The 22,622-nt window shown below is 41.5% G+C and overlaps 1 protein-coding gene across 3 annotated transcripts in view; it reads left to right on the top strand.

The window, feature by feature from the left end:
• Rhp (rhophilin) overlaps positions 1 to 22,622 on the top strand; it is a 714,954-nt gene that overhangs the window by 580,860 nt on the left and 111,472 nt on the right. For all 3 annotated transcript variants that reach the window (XM_068228425.1, XM_067150400.2, XM_067150401.2), the window contains one exon: positions 5,764 to 5,879. In XM_068228425.1, the coding sequence (XP_068084526.1) occupies positions 5,764 to 5,879 (116 nt within the window). The remainder of the gene's footprint in view (positions 1 to 5,763; positions 5,880 to 22,622) is intronic.

Genomic DNA, 22,622 nt, shown 5'->3' with positions numbered 1-22,622 from the left:
ATTCTAATCAGTGCCTCAGAGTAAGGACTGAATAGCTGGAATGCTATGATGAGCCAGTGTGTTACGTATCAATAGTATCAGAAACTTTATGAACCAGAGGAATCGCATGCTAACGAAGAAAGTTATCTAACTCCCCAGCTACTTTCCGCCACTATTCAGACAGGCTGTTATACTCGGTACGGAGCACTAATCCCATGTATCGAAAATGAATGTCAATAGAAGGCACAAAGCACATCACAACAAACAATGCCACGAACCTACTATGCTGGCGTAGCAGGGGGAGAGGTGATACTCCCACGTGGCGCGTCCCAGGTGGCGGCTAGGGGGGTCCTAACCGGCTTGCCGGCGGACTTGAGGGAAATAAAATACCTCTCGCGGACCAAACACACGACCACCTGCGGGTGGGGGACGCACATGTAGAATACACCCGTGGTATCCCCTGCCTGTCGTAAGAGGCGACTAAAAGGGGCCCAAGGGGCTCTCAACTTGGGAGTGTGGATTGGCGACCACGGGGCCCTTAGCTGAGTCTTTGCATTGCTTCCACTTACTTGTACCAGGCTTCTCACTTTCGTCTATCCTATCCGACTTCCCTTGGTCAACTCTTGTTCTTTTCCGTCCCCGACGGAATTAGAGCATTCGAGGCCTAGGGAGTCTTTCATTTTCACGCCCTTCGTGGCCCTTGCCTTTCTTCGTCCGCTACTTCATTTTTCGAAGTGACGGATCCCTTCTTTCTTCGTTTTTCTCTCTCTTTACCCCCTGTGGGTGGGGGACGGAGACGAATAATACACCCACGGTATCCCCTGCCTGTCGTGAGAGGCGACTAAAAGGGGCGACCAAGGGATGATTGAATTAGAACCATGAAACTGCTTTTGATTGTACCATCATGCGGGGAACACCATGGGTTGCCTGTACTTGCGAGTAGTACCACTAAATTAGGTACGAAATAGGTTTGTGATTAGTAGCAGGGTACTCGGCGATGATATGGACTTAGCAACAAAAATCCAAATATATTAATATCTCTGTTATCATAGCCGGTACGGTAAAAATGTATAATAACTTTAGTTATGTAGTATTTATCGATAGGACCACTAATAAGCTAAGTATTTGAGAATGAAATTTTAGGCCCTCCCCTAAACTACCATTTCAATCAGCGTGAATAAAATTATTTACAGCCTATATTGTAGCGACTTATTCCCCGACTTTAGATACCAATTTTCATTAAATTCTCTTCAGCCGTTTTATCGTGATGCGCGTACATACATACATACATACATACATACATACATACATACATACAGACAGACTGACAGAAATTACGGAAAATTAAAAAGTGCATTTCCTTGTTACTGTGGACACGACCGATACGGAAGTACCAATATTTTGAATACTTAGCAATGTACAGACAAAATTCTTATTTTACATATATAGATTTGGGGATTGCTGACAATATAACTTTTTACTGTAGACTTCAAACCAGTCTGTCTGTTAAACGTCAAGGCAGGCATGCTGTGAAGATGTCGCAAAAGAGAAGGAAAGTGTTTAATTTTGAAGAAAAGGTGAACATAATATGGCGATTGGAAAATGGGGAAACAAACGTCACCATCGCGAAGGAATACGGTGCACCACACTGAACGATTTCTACAGCTTGGAAGCACAGAGAGAAAATACAGTCTCTGCTCGAAGAAAATTCTTTGAAACTCAAGCGGGCCAGATCAGCTGAGCACAAAGATATTAGAGAATCTTTACTTAGATCGTTTAAGCAGATAAGAACAAATAACGTGTCGATCAATGGGCCTACTCTTCGAGCGAAAGCCAATGAAATTCATCGCAATCCCACTCCACTAACACTGTACTGTAAATACAATACCTATTTCAGTTTTGTTTTCTGAAGTTAATTTTTGTTTTTTTAAATTTTGCCTTTCTATCTTAACGACCATTTAGTCAGCTATAATTTTGTATGTTTCTGATTATTAATTATGAATTTACAATTTTTTGTATGTTTCTGATTATTAATTATGAATCGACTTTGATGAATTGAACTTAAAATACATTTAAGACGAACACCAACACCGAGCCCCCGAGCCGGAGAAATTAACCAGACGAAGTTAAAATTCCCGACCCGGCCGGGAATCGAACCCGGGACTCCAGTGACCAAAGGCCAGCATGCTAACCACTTAGCCATGGAGCCGGAATTTTTTCTGTTAATTAACCATGAAAGTATGAAGCCTAAAACTTAACAGATAAGACATTTTAGCAACAACAACAACATAAACTGGTTTGTGCGACTATCAGCTATAACGACCGTTGATTGGCGGTTCCCTTTCGATTGTATATGGGTAGGGTTGATTGTTTCCCGTGTCGCTGTCGATATATTTGCCGTGTGTGAGAAACTGCGTGTTTTTGTGGTGGAGGGTACTGTTGTGTACGGATTGAAGGTATGTTGGGAACAGCACAAATAGTCTCCGAGCCAAGGGAATTAAATCCGTAACCTGGCTGGGAGTCGAACCTGGGGCCTTTTAAACCACAGACCACTGTGCTGACCACTCAGCTGAGGAGCCGGGCTGGTTAAAGTGAACAGTTCCTTTCCATTCCTCATCTAGCCTAGAGCAATTGGACACCCATCCAAGTAGTGACCATGCGCTATGTTCCTTAACTTCGGAAATCTCATGAGATGCTGTATTTTCTAAACATGGCTACACTGATGACCCAACAAACATATATTGTGATCTTTGCACGTTAATACAATTAGAGAGCGGATATTGACTTCTCTCGGCCAGTCTAACAAGGCTGTTCACGCTACGACACATGTGGGTCGTCAAGCGGCTCTTGTTCCACTTGAACCTCAGAGACACTGCTTCAGTTCCCCGCTTTCACACCAAACTTGTGTACTTGATCTCACGTCACCTCACATGTCTCGGTCTGGGATCTTAACGTTCTGTCGAGACTCAAAATGTGCATGTAAATACTATCGCAATGATCATTGTGCTTGTACCAGGGGATTTATTGTTTCAACAAGTAGTTGAACAGGAAGAGATCCTGAGAAAGGTTATATACCAGCACTGGGTTAGCTAATCGTAGTTCGAGTTTGTGGCAAAAATGTTCACCATCAGTATGTTGGCTGGCTCGATAGGAGAAGTGGTGATGTACAATTTCAGATCATTCAATTACATGCCAAAAACCTAGATTCGTTCGTCAGATGGAGATGTGAAGCCGTGAGCAGACCGATTGGTGATATGCGACAGGAGTAGGATATGTACCGACACCGGATTTCACTCTCTCCTTACGTTACTATCATCTCACACCCAGTAACGCAGGTCGCCCATGGGAGTAAAATAGAAAGACCTGCCCCAGGCGAACTAAACATGTCTTCTAACACTTCCGGCACTAAAAGCCATACGGTAAATAATAATAATAATAATAATAATAATAATAATAATAATAATAATGTTAGTGGTACGTAAAGCCAATAACTACTTTTACCGTTTTTGGAGACGCCTGGGTGCCGGAATTTAGTCCCGCAGGAGCTTTTTACGTGCCAGTAAATATACCTACATGAGGATCGAACCTGCCAAGTTGGGGTCGGAAGGCCAGCGCTTCAACTGTCTTGAGCCACGCAGCCGGCAATAAATAAATAAATAAATATACCGGGCGAGATGGCCGTACAGCTGTGAGCTTGCATCCGGGATAGTGGATTCGAACCCGACTGTCGGCAGCCCTGGAGACGATTTTCCATAAATAAATAAATAAATAAATAAATAAATAAATAAATAAATAAATAAATAATCATTACTAGAATTGCTCTCGGCAGGTTTAACTACCCCTAGTCTGCCTTCGTAGCGTAACGGTAAGCAGTATTTGGTTCCGTCCTCGGGGTCCCGGGTACGATTCGCGTTACTGCCAAACATCTAAGAATGGCATGAAAGCTGGTATGTGGTTAAAATGGTACATGCAGCTCACCTTCATTGGGGGTGTGCCTGAAAAGAGCTGCACCACCTCTGTCCTGTAAGTTGAGAATTCGTACCCCCTACGTCCCTGCGTAGGCAAGCCTTGGTTATACAGGAAAGAAAAAGAACATATTTTGCTATTCTTGCTAAAGATTTCAAAATATCTGACCTCCTTTATTTGATACAGTTCAAAGGAATTATTAACTGAAACACAAATCCGTCACTTTTTAGAGCAGTATATTTTGTGTTAATACACCTCTATTTTGTTAAGGACAACTTAGAATCACCTAACAACTTGCTTATTTTTTAATTAGTTGCGCATTGAAGTACCTTCTTATCCCAAAGCAAATGTGCATTGTGCCTGATAACAAATATATGCAAATAACAAACGAAAATACTCTTTAAAAATGCCATAGGGTACAAACATTTTTTATTTTTTATTTTTACACATTTTACATGCATTTGTGCAATTCACTATGTTAACTGAAGTAAAGTCCGCGTCTGTGGTGTAGTGGTTAGTGTAATTAGCTGCCGTCCCCGGCTCAGCCACAAAATTTAAAAAATGGTAGGAAGATTGGGAACGAGGTCCACTCAGCCTCGGCAGGTCAGCTGAGTAGAGGGTGTTCGATTCCCACCTCAGCCATCCTCGAAGTAGTTTTTCGTGGTTTCTTACTTCTTCTCCAGTCAAATGCCGGGATGATACCTAACTTAAGGTCACGGCCGCTTCCCTCCCTCTTCCCTGTCTATCCCTTCCAATCTTCCCATCCCCCACAAGGCCCCTGTTCAGCATAGCAGGTGAGGCCGCCTGGGAGAGGTACTGGTCCTCCACCCCAGGTGTACCCTGACCAAATATCTCAGGCTCCAGGGCAATGCCCTTGAGGCGGTACAGGTGGGATCCCTCGCTCAGTCCGGGGAAAAATTCAACCCTAGAGGGTAACTGGATCATATTCTAAAAATAAACTGAAGTAAATTGAAAAAGTAAAAAACAGTCAGCACCATAGTGTAGGGGTAGTGTGGTGGCGTCTTACTCAGAGAGACCGAGTTCGATTCCCGGCCTGCCGGGCTGGGACGGGCTTCACTCGGCCTCTTGAGACCAACTGGGTCGCAAAAGCCATTCAAGATGGCTGAGGTTTTCCGTCACGCTGACCCTGTACACTCCAGTATCTGCAGATCGTCTGAGTAAGCAGTAGTCATTTTGGCTGGCCAAAACCCGTAACGCGCGTTTGGGCCAGGGGAAGAAAAATATATACTACAGTCATTCGAAACAGCATAATATGGACATTGTCTTAACATGTATATTACAGAGATCAACTTAGAACCAGCTACTACTATTAAATTTTTTCATGCCACCCTTGAAGGCGACGGGGTTGTCAGCCGTGGTCTATAGGTACTAGGAATTGTCCCAGAATTCGCCTTGATGCAGGAGAATGAAAAACCACGGAAAACCATTCTCAGGACAGCCGATAGTAGGGAGCCCCTCTCCATCTGCAGAATACAGAGCCGTAGAGCCACAGTAGAGCCGTTGCCACGCGTCCACTGCTCGGTTGGCCGGTCGGAGAGCAGACCTCTCGGACCACGGCCAGCCGTGGCCACTTGTGGGCCGAAATCCACTCTGCTTACAAATGACTTAAGATATGAAAGCTTGTGTATATTATTTCTTTGTATTCTCTATGAGGTTTTATTTTTTATCTCCTGTAGTGTATACCGTATTCTTTGGTTTATATTATAAATTGGGTTCGCAATAATTTCCACTTTCCACACGTTGATTTCTATCCCAGCAGAACTTGGCCCATCTCATGTGTGTTCTATTTGTTTTCAGGGATCTGATCCGCGGGTGGCGACGTGTCGCGGCAAACTTCAGAACAAGCGATCAAAGCTCAACCAGGAAATTAACAAGGAGCTGAGACTGCGAGCCGGAGCGGAGAACCTCTTCAAGTAAGTGATCATTACAACTTCTCCACTATCGATCAGGGTAACGTTATAACCCAGAACTTCTCGAGCTCTCTGAGCAGGAAATAAACGGCTTGAACTCAGAAACGGTGCTGTGAGGTCTGCTTTCTCAACAGGAATTACTCAACTAGTCGTCTATTTAGTGGCTAATTTAGACGGTCTGCAATCCATCAGCTTATACCATCTCTCTCTCTTTTTCTCTTCAGTCGTTTCACTTTTGACTAAGTATCGTGACCCCAGGACTCAGTTGCTTCTGTCCTAAGTTGATGTTATTCTGTCTCCCGGCCAGTCGATCTCCATTGTAAGTTAATGATCTCTCTTATATGATAAACTCATCTTTTATGTGACCCGTCATCATAATCTTTTCCCATAAATCTTTCCTTGGACAGTTAAATTTTCCATCCTTTCCATCCTTTTCTGGTCATAATCTGACCAAAGAGTTGCACACAACTTGACTAGTTCTTGTATTCCAACTTACTGAATGAGAGAATCATTTGTTCGCCTGGCTGTCCATAGTATTCATAACATCATTCTCCAGCACCACATTTCAACGCGTTGATTCGGTATGTCTTCAGATTCTAATCCATACCGGAGGGTAAAGTAGACAGTGAGTAAAGTAGTCTTTTCATTATATTCATTATTATTGCTCTATCTTGTCCATATTTTCTTTAATTTCGCCACGGCTGTACGTCCCAGCAAGATGCGACGCTTGATTTCGTCTTCACAGCTGTTTGTATCCTCGACTGTTTAACCCAAATAAGTAAACTGACAAATTCTTTGTGCTAGTTGAATCTTTGTTTACGATCGTTAGTTTTATCTTCCTCCAATTTATCTCCATACCAAAATTCCGAATTTCGTGTTGCACACGATCCGTTATCTCAGCAAGCTGCTGTTCACAGATTGCTCAAGTGCGGTGTTCTCTGCAAAACATAGGTTATTGATTCTCTTTCCACCAATCGAGAATACTGCTTCTCAGTTGATAATTCACCATCCACTCTTACTTTGGCCAAGTTGTTAACTGCATAAGCCTCTTAGCAGTGAAATGTCCGGCTCCATTGCTAAATGGTTAGCGTGCTGGCCTTTGGTCACAGGGGTCCCGGGTTCGATTCCCGGCAGGGTCGGGAATTTTAACCTTCAATGGTTAATTTCGCTGACACGGGGGCTGGGTGTATGTGTCGTCTTCATCATCATTTCATCCCCATCACGACGCGCAGGTCGCCCACGGGTGTCAAATCAGAAGACCTGCACCTGGCGAGCCGAACATGTCCTCGGACACTCCCGGCACTAAAAGCCATACGCCATTTCATTTCAGCAGTGAAATGAGATTAAATGAAATTATCATTTCTTCTAGAACACACCATAACTTCGTCCAAAAAATGCAGTAAAACTCCTGTTGGTGGTCAAAGACACGCAGATGCAAGAGAATGCAGAATTATTGTGCCTTCTCAACCAACTGAAGAATATTTAGAGTCTGTTCCCTGGCTCCTTTGACAAAGCCAGCCTGTTCTGATGGGAACTGAGGTCTGATATAAGACTTCAGACGTTCGTTTATGATACGCAGCACGATTTTACTTGCATGTGATATTAGTGAGATTTTTCAGTAATTCCCACAATTAATTCCTTGTTAATCCCTTTCTGTGAAGTTTTATGAAGACGAAAGCGAGCCAGTCTTGCGGCCATATTTATCTGTCCTATATCTTGCTGAAGATTAAGTGCATTAATCGTATTCCTTCTTTTCCCATCTACTCAATAATTTCCTTAGAGTTCATATCTTCCTGGTGCTTTATAACTTTTCAGGTGTTTATTTGCTTCTTCTACTTCTCTTCTCAGTATTGATGAAGGTTCTGGTTTCGAGTCAGCCCGGTTAGGGATATAATTATTGCAGCCATTTCTGGTAGTATCATCTGCATGTATATTTTCACTGTACATTTTCCGCCTTGCAATGGGCAATAGTTTTTCTCCAGTGAGGCATTCTTTATCTTTCACAATCCATGAACGGGTTTTGAAGTCACGAGTAATTTTCTTGACCTTCGTGAAGAGATCACGGGGTTGACTATGTTGCTTATCGTCGCTGCGGAAGCAATACCGCTTATCTGATAATGCACTTCCTGTCCATTATTTCTCTTAAGACTGGTCACACCTCCCAGCCACATATAGATATGCAATGCAGCCATCAGAACAATATTCGTTGTGTTTATTTTCGTATGTTCGTATGTAAAGGAAAATGAACCTTACCGTACAGCGCAGTAGTAATGAGTGTTTACATTACATATTTACACACTCCTACAGTATAATGTATTTAATGTTCATAATCTTTTACACTTTAGCATAGGAAAATGAACACTACGAAAATTGTTCTTCTGGGCTGCATATCCATATCTGGCTAGGGAGTCGTGACCAGTCTTAAGGAAAATAACTGAGAGAAAGAGGATTGTCATATATGCGGTATTGCTCGCGCAGCGACGTTACGTTATTTAGTTTCTTCATAGATTTCATGAATATGGTTTGCTTTATCAAGTCTGCACTGTTTTTGAATCTGCCGAGAGAGTGATGCGTGCATTTGTAAATATTCATCGGCTCTGTCATTGTGTATTTTTATCTGTTTCGTTTCCTAGTTTAACCTCAAAGTTTCGGCGTTAACCACGGCTTCCGTGGTAATGAAGTAATTCGATGCATTTCCTTAGTTGCACTGTTCACGTAAAGTCTGCAGAGTCAGTGGGTTTTGCTCTTAATATCTGCAGTCTGGGACGAATAGCCTTACCAGGATATATTATAAATTTCGCTTGTTTGCTGTTCGGATCCTGGGGACTACAGTGTTAAATTTTCAACCTAAAATTATGCAATGCCATCCAATCTCAAAATACTATCAGACAGTCGTTAATGATCTGCATTTGCGGCTGTCGCCCAGCGAGTTGGCCGTTCGGTTAGGGTTGAGCAGCTGAGAGCTTGCATTCGGAAGATAGTGGGTTCAAACCTCACTGTCAACAGCCCTGAAGATGGCTTTCCGTGATTTCCCATTTTCACACCAGGAAAATGCTGGGGCTGTACCTTAAGGCCACGGTCGCTTCATTCCCACGCCTAGCCCTTTCCTTCCCCATCGTCGGTGCGACTTAAAACAAAATTGTAAAAAAGAAAGTTTACGTAGCTTTTTCTTAAATGTTTTCAAAGAACTTGGAAATGTATCTAGATATAAATTATTCCAGTCCCTTATTCCACGTCCTATAAATGAATACTTGCCCCAATTTGTCCTCTTCAATTCCAAATTTACCTTCATATTACGATCCTTCGTACCTTCAAAAGCCCAATGTAAGCTTATTCGTTTACTAATGTCATTCCACCCCATCCCTCCACTGACAGCCCGGAACATACCGTTTAGCCGAGCAACTAATCTCCTTACTATCAAGTCCTCCCAGTCCAAACTTTGCAACATTTTCGTAACTACTTTTTGTCGGAAATCACCAAGAAGAAATCGTGCTGCTTTCCTTTAGATCTTTCCCAGTTCTCGTATCAAGTAATCCTGGTGTGTTCCATACACTGGAACCATATTGTAATTGGGGTCTTAGAGATTTATACGCCCTCTCCTTTAAATCCTTACTACAACCCCTAAATATCTTCATAGTGATATGAAGAGATCTGTAACCTTCATTTACGAGCAACCTCGTTAATATCATTACCCCAAAGAACATCACTCGTTACAGTGAGTGATCCCCATGAGATTCTATCACCCCATGAACACAGTAATTCAAACTGAGAGCACTTCTCCTTTCCGTGAAACGTACAATCTGTAATTTCAGAATTGAGATCAGTAATCAATTGGCGTCCTCCTCTGTGGTGTAGTGGTTGGTGTGATTAGCTGTCGCTCCTGGAGGTCCGGTTTCGATTCTCGGCTCTGCCACGAAATTTTTGAAACGAAGTACGAGGACTGGAACGGAGTCCACTGAGCCTCGGGAGGTCAACTGAGTAGAGGGGTTCGATTCCCACCTCAGCCATCCTGGAAGAGGTTTTCCATGGTTTCCCACTTCTCCAGGAAAATGCCGGGGTGGTACTTAACTTTAAGGCCACGGCTGCTTCTTTCCCTCTTCCTTGTCTATCTCTTGCGATCTTTCCATCTCCCACAAGGCTCCGGTTCAGCATAGCAGGTGAAAACGCCTGGACGAGGTAATGGTCCTCCTCCACAGTTGTATACCCGCCGACCAAATGTCTCACGCTCCAGGCGCTCATCCTTGAGGTGGGATCCCTCGCTGAGTCCGGGGAAGAACAAACCTGAAGGGTAAATGGATTAAATAAGTGACAAATTTACGCTTCCAAACACAGTGAAAACCCTATTTAACAGGAGGTAATTAAACTGTTAAGTAATTAAGTGGTTAATACAATTTTATGAACATTTTATAATACCTATTTACCGAGCTCGATAGCTGCAGTCGCTTAAGTGCGGCCAGTATCCAGTATTCGGGAGATAGTAGGTTCGAACCCCACTGTCGGCAGCCCTGAAAATGGTTTTCCGTGGTTTCCCATTTTCACACCAGGCAAATGCTGGGGCTGTACCTTAATTAAGGCCACGGCTGCTTCCTTCCTACTCCTAACCCTTCCCTGTCCTATCGTCGCCATAAGACCTATCTGTGTCGGTGCGACGTAAAGCAACTAGCAATATATATATATATATATATATATATATATATATATATATATATAATACCTATTTAGGCTGCCTAAAACATGATTTTTATTTCCTAAATGTCAGCTTTGTAATAGCAATGAGCTGAACGAGTCTGGGCAGATCGAGCAGCTCATTGGTACGTTGTTGTCACATCCGCTGGTTCTCAGCTCATCTTTGTCGTACAGGCTTCTCATTTGTTTCATTACCACATACAATACTCGTAACGACCCACGTGAATCATAAATAAACTTCGGAGTTTTATGCAGTAATAGGTTAGAAAATGAAAACTGTTTTCCAGTCAGTGACCGGGTCAGGGATGGAATGAATGAAGCCCCCGTCTTGCGGCGAGGATAGGGATATTGCCGGCTGCCGAAGCCTGTCGCACTCCTCTGGGGCAATGATTAATGACTGACAAATGAAATGATATTGGACAGTGTTGCTGGAATGAAAGATGACAGGGAAAACCGGACTACCCGGAGAAAAACCTGTCCGCCTCCGCTTTGTCCAGCACAAATCTTACATGGAGTGACCGGGATTTGAACCCAGCGGTGAGGGACCGACGCGCTGCCGCCTGAGCCACGGAGAGGCTACGCAAACATATTGAAGGGGGTAATAAGTATAGTCTACCGTACACAACGGTCGTGTTACGAGTGTTGCATAAACCGTAGGTGTACGGCCCTTCAGAACCCCCTATAATTTATGTTACTGTCGCCACATAACTGAAGAAGGGGTTAGGGGACACTTCCTAATAGTTATTATTATTATTAGTAGTAGTAGTAGTAGTAGTAGTAGTAGTAATAAATACATCGCAGTTGGGAAATATCATGGTGGCAATGATCTTACATTTTGGGGAAAAGGCTCTAAGACTGCTGCAGGTAGTACATTCCAATCATCAATATTTACGCATATTTACCATAGTAGTGTGGTAATAAAGTACATTTCAAAACATATTTACACTACTACTACTACTACTACTACTACTACTACTACTACTACTAGAGTATAACAAGCAATTCAGTGGAAAGAAAATATCACAATAAATACTACTAGTTTAACATTCTAAATCCAGCATCATCATCATATACAAATTCGCAAGTACTTAAGTATTTCAAAATTTTACACTATGACTTACAGTGGATTGAGCGGTCCAATTACTATTATTTTAGCATTGTAAATACAGCACGTTCATATACAAATTCACACATACCTTAAATATTTCAGATGCCGTAATACAACAATTTACAGTGGGTTGAGCGTGGCAATAAAACATCACACCATCACATAGAAATTCACACACAATTTACAGAATGCTGGAGTCTATTCTTGAAGCATCTTATATTTTTGGGAAAAGGCTCTAAGACAACTGCACGTAATACATTATAATCATCAATATTTACGAATATTTACCATATTTAGTTTTCTGCAATCCACCTTTTACTTTATGCGGTTGATTTGTCCTGCTTATGTAACAGGGCTTTTTGTAGTCGACTGTTCAACTCTTCCCAAGCTGACTTATTCGTGTAGGCATAAACAAATTAGTTTGCATTCTAACCTGTTACTGCCCAGAAATCCGAAGTCTAATCATAAACAAGGCAACAGCTCGCAGTTTGATCACCCACTGAGTGGACTGGTATATTACAAGCCTGTTAACGAGTTTCGAGTTCAGGTTGACTGTTCACATATCGCCCACTTTGACTGAGCAGAAATGAGTCAGCTTCGAGTCTGTTCAGACTGTCTTTGTTCGTTCTAGCAGCAGGTTCGTACTCTTTTATTTTTGTAATGTTTATTTAATCGCTCGGCAAAATAAATGCCTACATCGGGTTAGTGATTACGAAATGAAAAGATGAAAAAAAATACAATAACATAATATAACTAACTTTAGATATTGCTAGAGGGAGGTCAATCCTAGCTGAACCCTCACGGTTATCATTTGGAGTGTAATTTATAACATATTAGCTGGTGTACCCGTGTTTCGCTGCGGGATTCTACACTGCATACAGAATGCTCGATGAAGTCTTGTGCACGTTGTGAATAAGATAACATAATTCTAAATTAACATAGGTATTTAAACATTAAATTTTAGGCGCCTTCCCCGAAACTACCATTTCATCCAGCGTGAATGAAGTTATTTATATTCCAGGCTGTAGTGCTTTATTCCCCGACTTTAAACACCGATTTTCATTAAAATCTGTTCACCCATTATCTCGTTGCTCGGCATTGAAATGTACTTAACAACATAAATCGAAATTCATGAAAATCTCTGCTATCATGGCCGGTACGGTAAAACTGTATAAGACATAAATGATTGGAAATTTTATTGTATAACTTTAGTTATGGAGTATTTTTCGATAGGACCAATAATAGCGTAGATTTTTGAGAAATGAATTGGGAACATGCATCATTTTCAAAAATATTTTTTTTTGAAAAGTACACCAATGAAATAGTACGTAAACGTATTACATTGTGGTATGTTGCCTTGCTTTCTACCATTAAAAAAATATTTAATAGTGCCTTTCCGCAAGGCGAGTGAAACGGCCTCTGACGTAAGCGGCGCGCTGTGACGTCACGATCCAGTACCGCATGGAGCTCTACCAGCCGTTGTGCATCAGCCGTTGCTAAAAGCCGATTGTTTATTATTCATGATCGCGAATAACTTCAAAATGACAGAAGAAAGGTTCAAAACAGCACAATCAGACAATCTATCATGTGTAAATGTCATCATTCTTGAAAAATAGTGACTTTTGTGGCCGCAGAAATTCGCGGATAACAAGCAGGTTTGTAAGTGGCGTCTTTTATATACGTGCAATGTACTGTAACCCATAGTATTAGGATAACAACGAACCTGGATAGATATCACATCACTTTCAACATTTCCTTCTAGACTGATTCCCCTATTAAAGAATAACATTACATTTTCGGGCTTTCAGCATTAGTAAAGTAAGAAATCGGATTTCAGCACTAACATAAACATATAGGTAGCATTATAGTACTAGTCCGCTTCTGTGGTGTATTGGTTAATGTGTGCCACTCCCGGAGGCCCGGTTTCGATTCCCGGCTCTGCCATGAAAGTTGAAAACAAATAGTACGAGGGCTGGAACGGGGTCTACTCAGCCTCGGGAGGTCAACTGAGTAGAAGGGTTTCGAATCCCACCTCAGCCATCCTCGAAGTGGTTTTTCGTATTTTCCTACTTCTCCTCCAGGCACCTAAGGCCACGGCCGTTTCCTTTCCTCTTCCTTGTCTATCCCTTCCGATCCTCCCATCCTCCAACAAGGCCCCTGTTGAGCATAACAGGTGAGGCCGCCTGGGCGAGGTAATGGCCCTCCTCACCAGTTTCATCACCATACTCAAAGTCTCACGTTCCAGGACACTGCCCTTGAAGTGGTAGAGGTGAAATCCCTCGCTGAGTCGGAGAGAAAACCAACCCTGAAGGATAAACTGATTAAAAAGAAAGAAAGAAGGAAACCAAGATATATTGGTAGAATTAGAGCTGTCAAAATGGTTCATAACCCCTTTGATTTATTATCTTGACATGGATCACACAAAACATAGGTTAGGTTTGGAGAATACTTTAATAATCAGCATTATTTAATGCACTGTTTATTACTTTTTTTTATTTTGCTACGGGCTTTACGTCGCATCGACACAGATAGGTCTTATGGCGACGATGGGATAGGAAAGGCCTAGGAGTTGGAAGGAAGCGGTCGTGGCCTTAATTAAGGTACAGCCCCAGCATTTGCCTGGCGTGAAAATGGGAAACCACGGAAAACCATCTTCAGGGCTGCCGATAGTGGGATTCGAACCTACTATCTCCCGGATGCAAGCTCACAGCCGCGCGCCTCTACACGCACGGCCAACTCGCCCGGTGTTTATTACTTTCATATTCCAAGATGTAATTGAAGCATTTAAATAAAGCATCATACATTAAAATTTAAAGTTTTACCACTAGAACAGCTGACATGGAAAAGTGATTTGAAAATTCAAACAAATTCATCTTACGTTAAAATCTTCAAAAAAATCAACTGTAGACTTTTCCGATATATCACCAGCATTTCTCCAGCTCACCAAAATCCATTTCTCCCTAGTTTTAGCGTCTTTCGAACGTTTATAAGCAATTTGTTTGGTATGGAATGCGATGTGCTATTGCACATCGGAACTCTACGCCATTTATAAGTTTTCTGCCTCACTGTCTGCGCAGGATTCATTTTAAGTCTAAAATATACCACTCAGATTATTATCCAATGTATAGACCTCGAATTTAACCATACTAGACACTAACGTAAAGTAGAAATACGCGAAGTGTATCGTGCTTCTCACAGCACACTATGTGTTATTTCGTCTGCTAATTCAGTCAACCTGTACGATGACGTCAGGCCAATGAGATCGCGTACTTGCGTGACGTGACATTTTCGTAGATTTTTATCATGTTTGGAGTTATTATTTGTACATTCTGATCACATTTTTGAATTCTGCATGCAATTTTGAATCAGATTAGCATATTTTTAATTAAAACCCCGGATCATGCATGTTCCCTATTTTAGGCCTTCCCCTAAACTGCCATTTCACTCAGCTTGAATAAAACTATTTATAGCTTAGATTGCAGTGCCTTATTTCCCGACTTTATATACAGATTTTCATTAAATTCTCTTCGGCCATTTTTCCGTGATGCGCGCACATACATACATACATACATACATACATACATACATACATACATACATACAGATATGACGGAGAATTAAAACGTGACTTCCTTGTTACTGGGGACATGACCGATACAGAAATGCTATTCTTTATGTACAGATCAAAATCTTATTTTATGTCTATACATTATAGATTAGTATTAAGTCGAAATGCTCTTTGTGATCTTTATATTTGCTAAGAGGTGATCGATGACACTGAGACACTAATGAGAACATCTTTGAGTATGTAAATTTACTGTTGTTTGCACTGATTCTCTTTATGTTGAACGACAAAGCACTATAACAGGTGCAGCGAGCGAGTTGGCCGTGCGGTAAGGGTCGCGCAGCTGTGAGCTTGCATTCGGGAGATAGTGCATTCGAACCTCACTGTCGGTAGTCCTGAACATGGTTTTCCGTGGTTTCCTATTTTTACAGCAGGAAAATGCTGGGACTACCTTAATTAAGGCAACAGCCTCTTCCTTCCTATTCCTAGCCTTTTCCTATTCCATCGTCGCCGTAAGACCTACCTGTGACTGTGCGACGTAATGCAAATTGTATAACGGACTTTTTGAGACTGAGGATGTACTGAAACTAAGGCACAGACACTGCTAACACTTATTGCATCACTGTTCATTTTGAGAAAGCGCTGAACTAAGATGCAGGCACTACTGAAACTTATTTCATCTTTCTTCATCTTCTGAATCAGTTGCTGGGAGTAATGTGTCTTGTGGGAGACGAAGTTTCAGTCTACGGTAGATTTGGGTTATAAGTGCAAGCTCATAGCACCAGGGTCATCTATCAGTGTGGAGAAGAATTTTTGAGGCTTGTTCTCTGATCAAACTTGCCGAATAGTAGAAGTGAGCCGAAAGAGAGAGAGAGAGTTGAGACTCGCTCATTACACATCGATATTGCTTTCCTCGAACTGTGTTATGAATACTCGAAAGAATCATTGTTTTCTTAAATGTGGCGTGTTGTGAACACTCGTACCGTATTCATAGCGATGGATGTCTAAAACTCTATGCGGTGCTTAAACAAGCAAACTTTGACATTCAAAAACCTGTACTAAATATACGATTGGGTATCTAATTTTAATATGGCTGAAGAAAACGTTCCTACTGAAGTCGTTGTACCAAATCTCAATCACATCGGTTTCCTTTAGTGCCTAGATTCCGGACAGTGGAAGTCTTGAACTTCTATTCTGTTTACGGCCTTCATGGAGTGTTCGGGGATCGCTTTGCCTTTCGTAGCTAAGCTGTTTTTTTCGGAGATTTGAAGCTGCAACTCGCGCTGACAGCTGCTACCTTGAGGGTTGCTGCATTCTCGTAGAATAAAGACCACTCCCTTTTGTTGGTTACAGCACTTCAGAAATACTTCTTCGAACATCTGATTAATTTGCAATATCCTAGGAATCATCATATTCGTACCTCAACTAAGTTTGCGACAAAAGGATATTTCTACTGCGTGTTCAAAGTTGTTACAAGAAATGAATTTCATATTAAGCCCGTATTGTCAATATTATAATCATGACGAATAGAATACCTCGTGAGATCACTCACAAAGTTCAACCGCGCTCCCGTAGAGCGGTGTTAGGGGAGCCAACCCCAAACCTACACGGTCAGCTGTTTTAGTGGAGGTTACACTGATACGCAAATAACCAAATACAACACCCAGTTGTTTAGTGTCAGAGAGTTGTAAATAATATTCTCAGTCCCTACGAAGAAATATCTCTGGACTTTAAAAATAACACACAAGAAAATGGAACATTACGAAAAGCGAAAGCAATATTATGCTTTACATACTTAAACAAAAATACGTTTTTAAACAGAGTGTTCTTAATCTGTCCTTGTAGGGAATTAATCCTAGCTGGACTGAGGAAAGATAAATTTAGCTCATTAAATTACGAATTGCGTTCTTTAGTTGCATTTTGAGACACACTATTGGCTTTTGGGCATCGGCAAGAGAACTAGACTGGCCGCTCACTGCTTCACTCACATCGTGATTCTTCCTCCTCATCCTCTTCATGTTTTCATTCCTTTTCCTACTGGGTGCCTTTCGTGACTTTACCTCAGTGAATAGGTATTTCGATAAATTTGAAAAAATATGCGCCACCGCTACTGATTTTAATTTCCACCTCACACGAGGTGTTATAATTCATATGTCACACGAAGAAATTCAACATTTTTACCGTTCACAACGAAACAGTCCGCCTTTATAAGTTAATTAAATCTGCCGAAAAAATGCAGGTTACATATTCTGCTTTTGGCTGACAATTGCTTACGTTTCCACGGAATAACTCTCGTCCACTTCGCAAACTTCGCAAACAGAACTGAGAGAAAGAAGACGAGCTCCTCGACTAAGTGGTATGTTCCGAGCTGTCAGCGGAGAGATGGCGTGGAATGACATTAGTAGACTAATAAGTTTGAGTGGCGTCTTTAAAAGTAGGAAAGATCACAATATGAAGATAAATTTGCAATTCAAGAGGACAAATTGGGACAAGTATTCATTTATAGGAAGGGGAGTTAGGGATTGGAATAACTTACCAAGGGAGATGTTCAATAAATTTCCAATTTCTTTGAAATCATTTAAGAAAAGGCTAGGAAAACAACAGATAAGGAATCTGTCACCTGGGCGACTGCCATAAATGCAGATGAGTATTAACTGATTGTTTTCTTTTGACGGTAGAAAAAAATCGTCTACCATCAGGCTTCCTTCCTTAACCCGATTTACAACCAGGAACGAAACAGTTCGACATTTTCTTGAAATAGAAAACTGGTTGATTGCACACACAAAGCACTGCACTGATATTAATACATACTTTCGGAACATATAAAAACAAACAAATTCGCTCGATAGGCGTTAAAATTATTGGCATGACTTCACGCACGCACACTATTTACCTTCGTCGACAATTTGGCGCACGTGTTGTTTCAGTTGGTTCGTTGCGACTGCAGCGCCACACTCCGGCGGGACCACCAACGACAGTATTAAGAGAGGGAGTGATCACACTAGGTATTCTATTCGTCATGATATAATCTTTAAGATTCTTCATCAAATGTTCCAACTTTACAATAATGTTAATTGTTTTATTATTGTGGCACAATATACAATACGCTAATTCAGGACATGTTCAACCGATATATAAAAGGCAATTTAAAATACACCAAGGATATTATTAACACATTAAAATAATAAAATATGCCGCACCTCTGTCATATTGGCATTTTTATACACGTCCACATTTAAAGAGAACTTATTGATTCTAATTTTCATTTTAGGCCCATATTTCTTCTTGTGGCACAACCTGACATTCGGTATTGTTGCTTTTTTTTAAACAAAGGTCCTCTTGTTCATCACCCTGTAACATCACATGAATAACACTGATCTTTTTTTTTTGCTAGGGGCTTTACGTCGCACCGACACAGATAGGTCTTATGGCGACGATGGGATGGGAAAGGCTAGGAGTTGGAAGGAAGCGGCCGTGGCCTTAATTAAAGTACAGCCCCAGCATTTGCTTGGTGTGAAAATGGGAAACCACGGAAAACAATCTTCAGGGCTGCCGATAGTGGGATTCGAACCTACTATCTCCCGGATGCAAGCTCACAGCCAACACTGATCTTAGAATCCAACACATCAAGAGTTATGTTCAACAGCCACAATTTCAACAACAAATATTTTGTGTTTTAAAAGTGAAGCTTCTACACTGTGTAGAATTATTTCGTTCTTCTTCTGGGTTGAACGGTGTTGTTGGTTTCTGTACATTCCGTACAGTTTGCCGACGCTTCGAATACATTGCCTTGTTCTTTGTCAAGTTGACTGAATTACCCCTACTCGGTCCGAGGTAATCAGTCTCGCAGGCAGCAATCACACATTTTGTGTGCTAACAATACTCAAGCCAACAACTTCTAGCCTAAAAAGTAGTCCACATCATCATCATCGGTTTTTACAGTTTTCTTGACATTTTCTTGAAAAATTCGCAATTTACTTGACGTATTCGACAGCCGACTTATATTTTATTATGTTAAAGTGTTAATAATATCCTTGTTAACATTGATGCTTTCACGGCCCGTACTTCTAGACTTGATATAGGCCATTGGCTAATATATTGTCAAGAAAACAACGTGAAACACTTTCCGATTCGCAGAGAGCTTTGCTCTGCTTCTTCAGAAGAAAATCTCTACTTTTCACGAGTATGACTTCTGGCATAACCCCAAAAACCCACTAGGTGGACGAAACATGTCCTGAATTAGCGTATTTTATATTGATTTGAAATTAAAACTAACAGTATCGTAAAGATGTAATTTTTTTATTAAGAATCTTAAAAGATTGTTGAGGTTGTGCCGAACATTTTCCTTATCTAAAAAAGTCCCCCGTTGGTGTGTGTCTGCGCTTCAGTCAGCTAATATCGAGAACGGCTTTTTTTTGCGGTTTTCACCTTTCGCCTTTGTAGAAAGCATTTATCGAGGTAGATTCTGATGTATGAAACATTGATCTACAACAAAAGGAAGTGCAGCACTGTCGATTTGAGTGAAGAAAGCCAAAGAGAACATCGGGCCCCGGAGCACTATCTCGACTGACTCGTTAGCGATAGACCTCGAGTATGTCTGGAAGATTTATTGATCGTAAAAAGATCTGCAAAGGAAGTCCGCGACAATAAACACGTGTCTGTAAAAGGTAGTCATCAAAGTGCACTTTTATGTTACAGCTTGAAGAAAAAATCAACTTTAAAATTAGAAACTATATCTAGAGATTAATCCTTATTAAAATAAATTGTTTGTTCTCCTCAATAACATTATTTAGATTTACAAAAATAGTGTCAAATTTCCCTTTGTGAAAATCAAAAATGACCCCCTGTGGGTGGGGGACGCACACGAAGAATACACCCACGGTGTCCCCTGCTTGTCGTAAAAGGCGACTAAAAGGGGCGACCTATGGATGATTATATTAGAACTATGAAATTTCTTGTGAATAGTACCACCACGCGGGGTCGCCTTTCCTTGCGCGTAGTACCACTATGTTAGGTACCAAATAGGTTTGTGATTAGTAGCAAACGAGAGCGCGACGGCTTTTACAGTACCTGTGATCAGTACCCACTACATAAGGAACACCACGGGATAGTACGAGTCTCTGTGGTTAGTACACTTAGGTGATGAACACCTTAGGTTTGCGTTGCCTGTCAATGGCGCCGCAATGTGCGAAACACCCTAGGTCTGTAACGCATGTGCGAATTTCATTACCTGTGAGTCTTGTGAATGAAACAATGCGTGTCTTAAGTGGCACAGTAAAATCTACTCCTCTTTTCTGGTTGCCAGTGCTCAGCCACATAGAACCTCCTAGAATTAGAAGATTGAACAACTTGTATAGAGAATACAATAAGATATTAACCAATCCTGATCTCCCTATCCATAAAGATGTTAACGTCAAATTCAGTCGCCTCAAATCAAGATCTCCTCCTACTCAAACAGCACAGGAACTTGTTACGAGGGATTTCAATCCAAAAACTGATTGGCAACAAGAGTGGAACAGCATAGCTCCGATTCAATGGCAGACACTGTTCAATTATAAGAATCTTCCAGCTGGCTTTGATTTGCCCCGCAAGACATGGGTAGCCCTCAACATAGTACGTACTACCCACGAGAGGTGTGGATCAATGTTGTTTAAATGGGGTATGAGATCATCTCCAGCCTGTGACTGTGGTGCAGTTAAGCAGACCATCAACCATATTGTCTCCGAATGCATTGGAAGGGCATTCGCTGGATCCAGCCAGGACTTTGTGTTGGCTTCTTCTGAGACCATACAATGGCTAGAGAACTTAGATCTAACTCTTTGAACCCTTTTGCTTGCACGATTGTCTTCAATGTTATGTGTTTATCTTGTAATTATGTATATAATATTTTGTGCTGTATATTTAATCTTTGTATTGTTTTGTGTACGTTACCATACGCTAATAATAATAGTACCATAATGTCTGGAATACGCGAATCTACGCTACCCTTGATTAGTACCGCAACATGACAGATAACATGGTTTTAATTTTCTAGCGATAAGTACCATTATGAGGGGCCGATGACTTGGAGTTTGGACTCCTTTCGACTACAAGCATCATCGATTCAGTATCGTGCTACAGAAGCAGTTCCTTGGTCAGTAGTACTATTGTTTTATGCCAGCTTCTGTGCATGTGAGGCACTGTGGGCCGGGTCCACTGATCGTTTTAAATTCATATCCATCCATCCATTCATTCTTCGTCCTCACGTTTTGAATTCTGGTCAGTGGGGGATTTTGGGTTTTTAATTTGTCATTTCATTTTGTCTCATTTCGTACCATTAGGGGCCGATGACCTAGATGTTACGCCCCTTTAAACAAGCATCATCATCATCATCATCACCATCATCATCATAAAAGTAAAAAATGAAACTAAAATTGATAATGATTAATTTATTTGCATCTAGCGAATCGTTTTCGAGAGATAGTGGGTTCGAATCCCACTGTCGGCAGTTCTGAAGATGGTTCTCCGTGGTTTCCCATTTTCACACCAGGCAAATATCGGGACTGTACCTTGATTGAGGCCACGGTCGCTTCTTCTCATTCCTAGCCCTTGCCTATCCATAATACCTATCTCTGTTAGTGCGAAGTAAAGCGTAAAAGAGCCTTCTATATGTCTCTTAGTCATGGCCATCCATCATTACGTAACATCACAGCCTGCATGGATGCTAGGTAACATCGCGTTATACATTTTATATCGCTAATTTCGCGACGTACATTTTCAGATGACTTCCAACCATAAGACATATTTATGTCAAAAATACCCTTTATAGCATATCATTTTCCGGAATGGTTCAGGAGTTTCCGTCCCCGCGGTGTAGAGGTAGCGTGCCAGCCTTTTACTCGGAGGCCCAGAGTTCGATTCCCGGTCAGGTCAGGGATTTTTACCTGGATCTGAGGACTGTTTCGAGATTTGGAAATTTATCTGACGGTGAGATGGCGGCCTCGGACTAGAAAGCCAAGAATAACGGCCGAGAGGATTCGCACGGCACCTCGCAATCCGCACGCCTTCAGGCTGAGCAGCGGTCGCTTGGTAGGCCATAGTCCGTTGCTTTTGCACCATGGGGTTTGTTTTCTGTGGTTTAGAAGTTACCGCTATTTCAGTGAAAGTGCAGGAATTGTTCAAATATCGTTTGCGGAGAAAGAAGAGAGCCAACAGGTAGGCCATGGAAAAACGTCGTACTGACAGTACATCAGGAGGATAGCAACTGTACAAGGGAATCTTATAAGACTTATCAACATCAATGTAAAATTACTCCCGTGTTAGCTGGGGCGTATCGTTAATTTTGCACTAAAGGGCACATATTTGAAACATCTGAAAAATAAAGTTAATCATAGAGTTCTGGTAATAA

This window comes from Anabrus simplex, chromosome 6 (genome assembly GCF_040414725.1).
Source record: "Anabrus simplex isolate iqAnaSimp1 chromosome 6, ASM4041472v1, whole genome shotgun sequence".
Taxonomy (NCBI): domain Eukaryota; kingdom Metazoa; phylum Arthropoda; class Insecta; order Orthoptera; family Tettigoniidae; genus Anabrus; species Anabrus simplex.
Note: the sequence above shows the minus strand (reverse complement) of the source record. Positions and strands in the feature narration are given on the sequence as shown.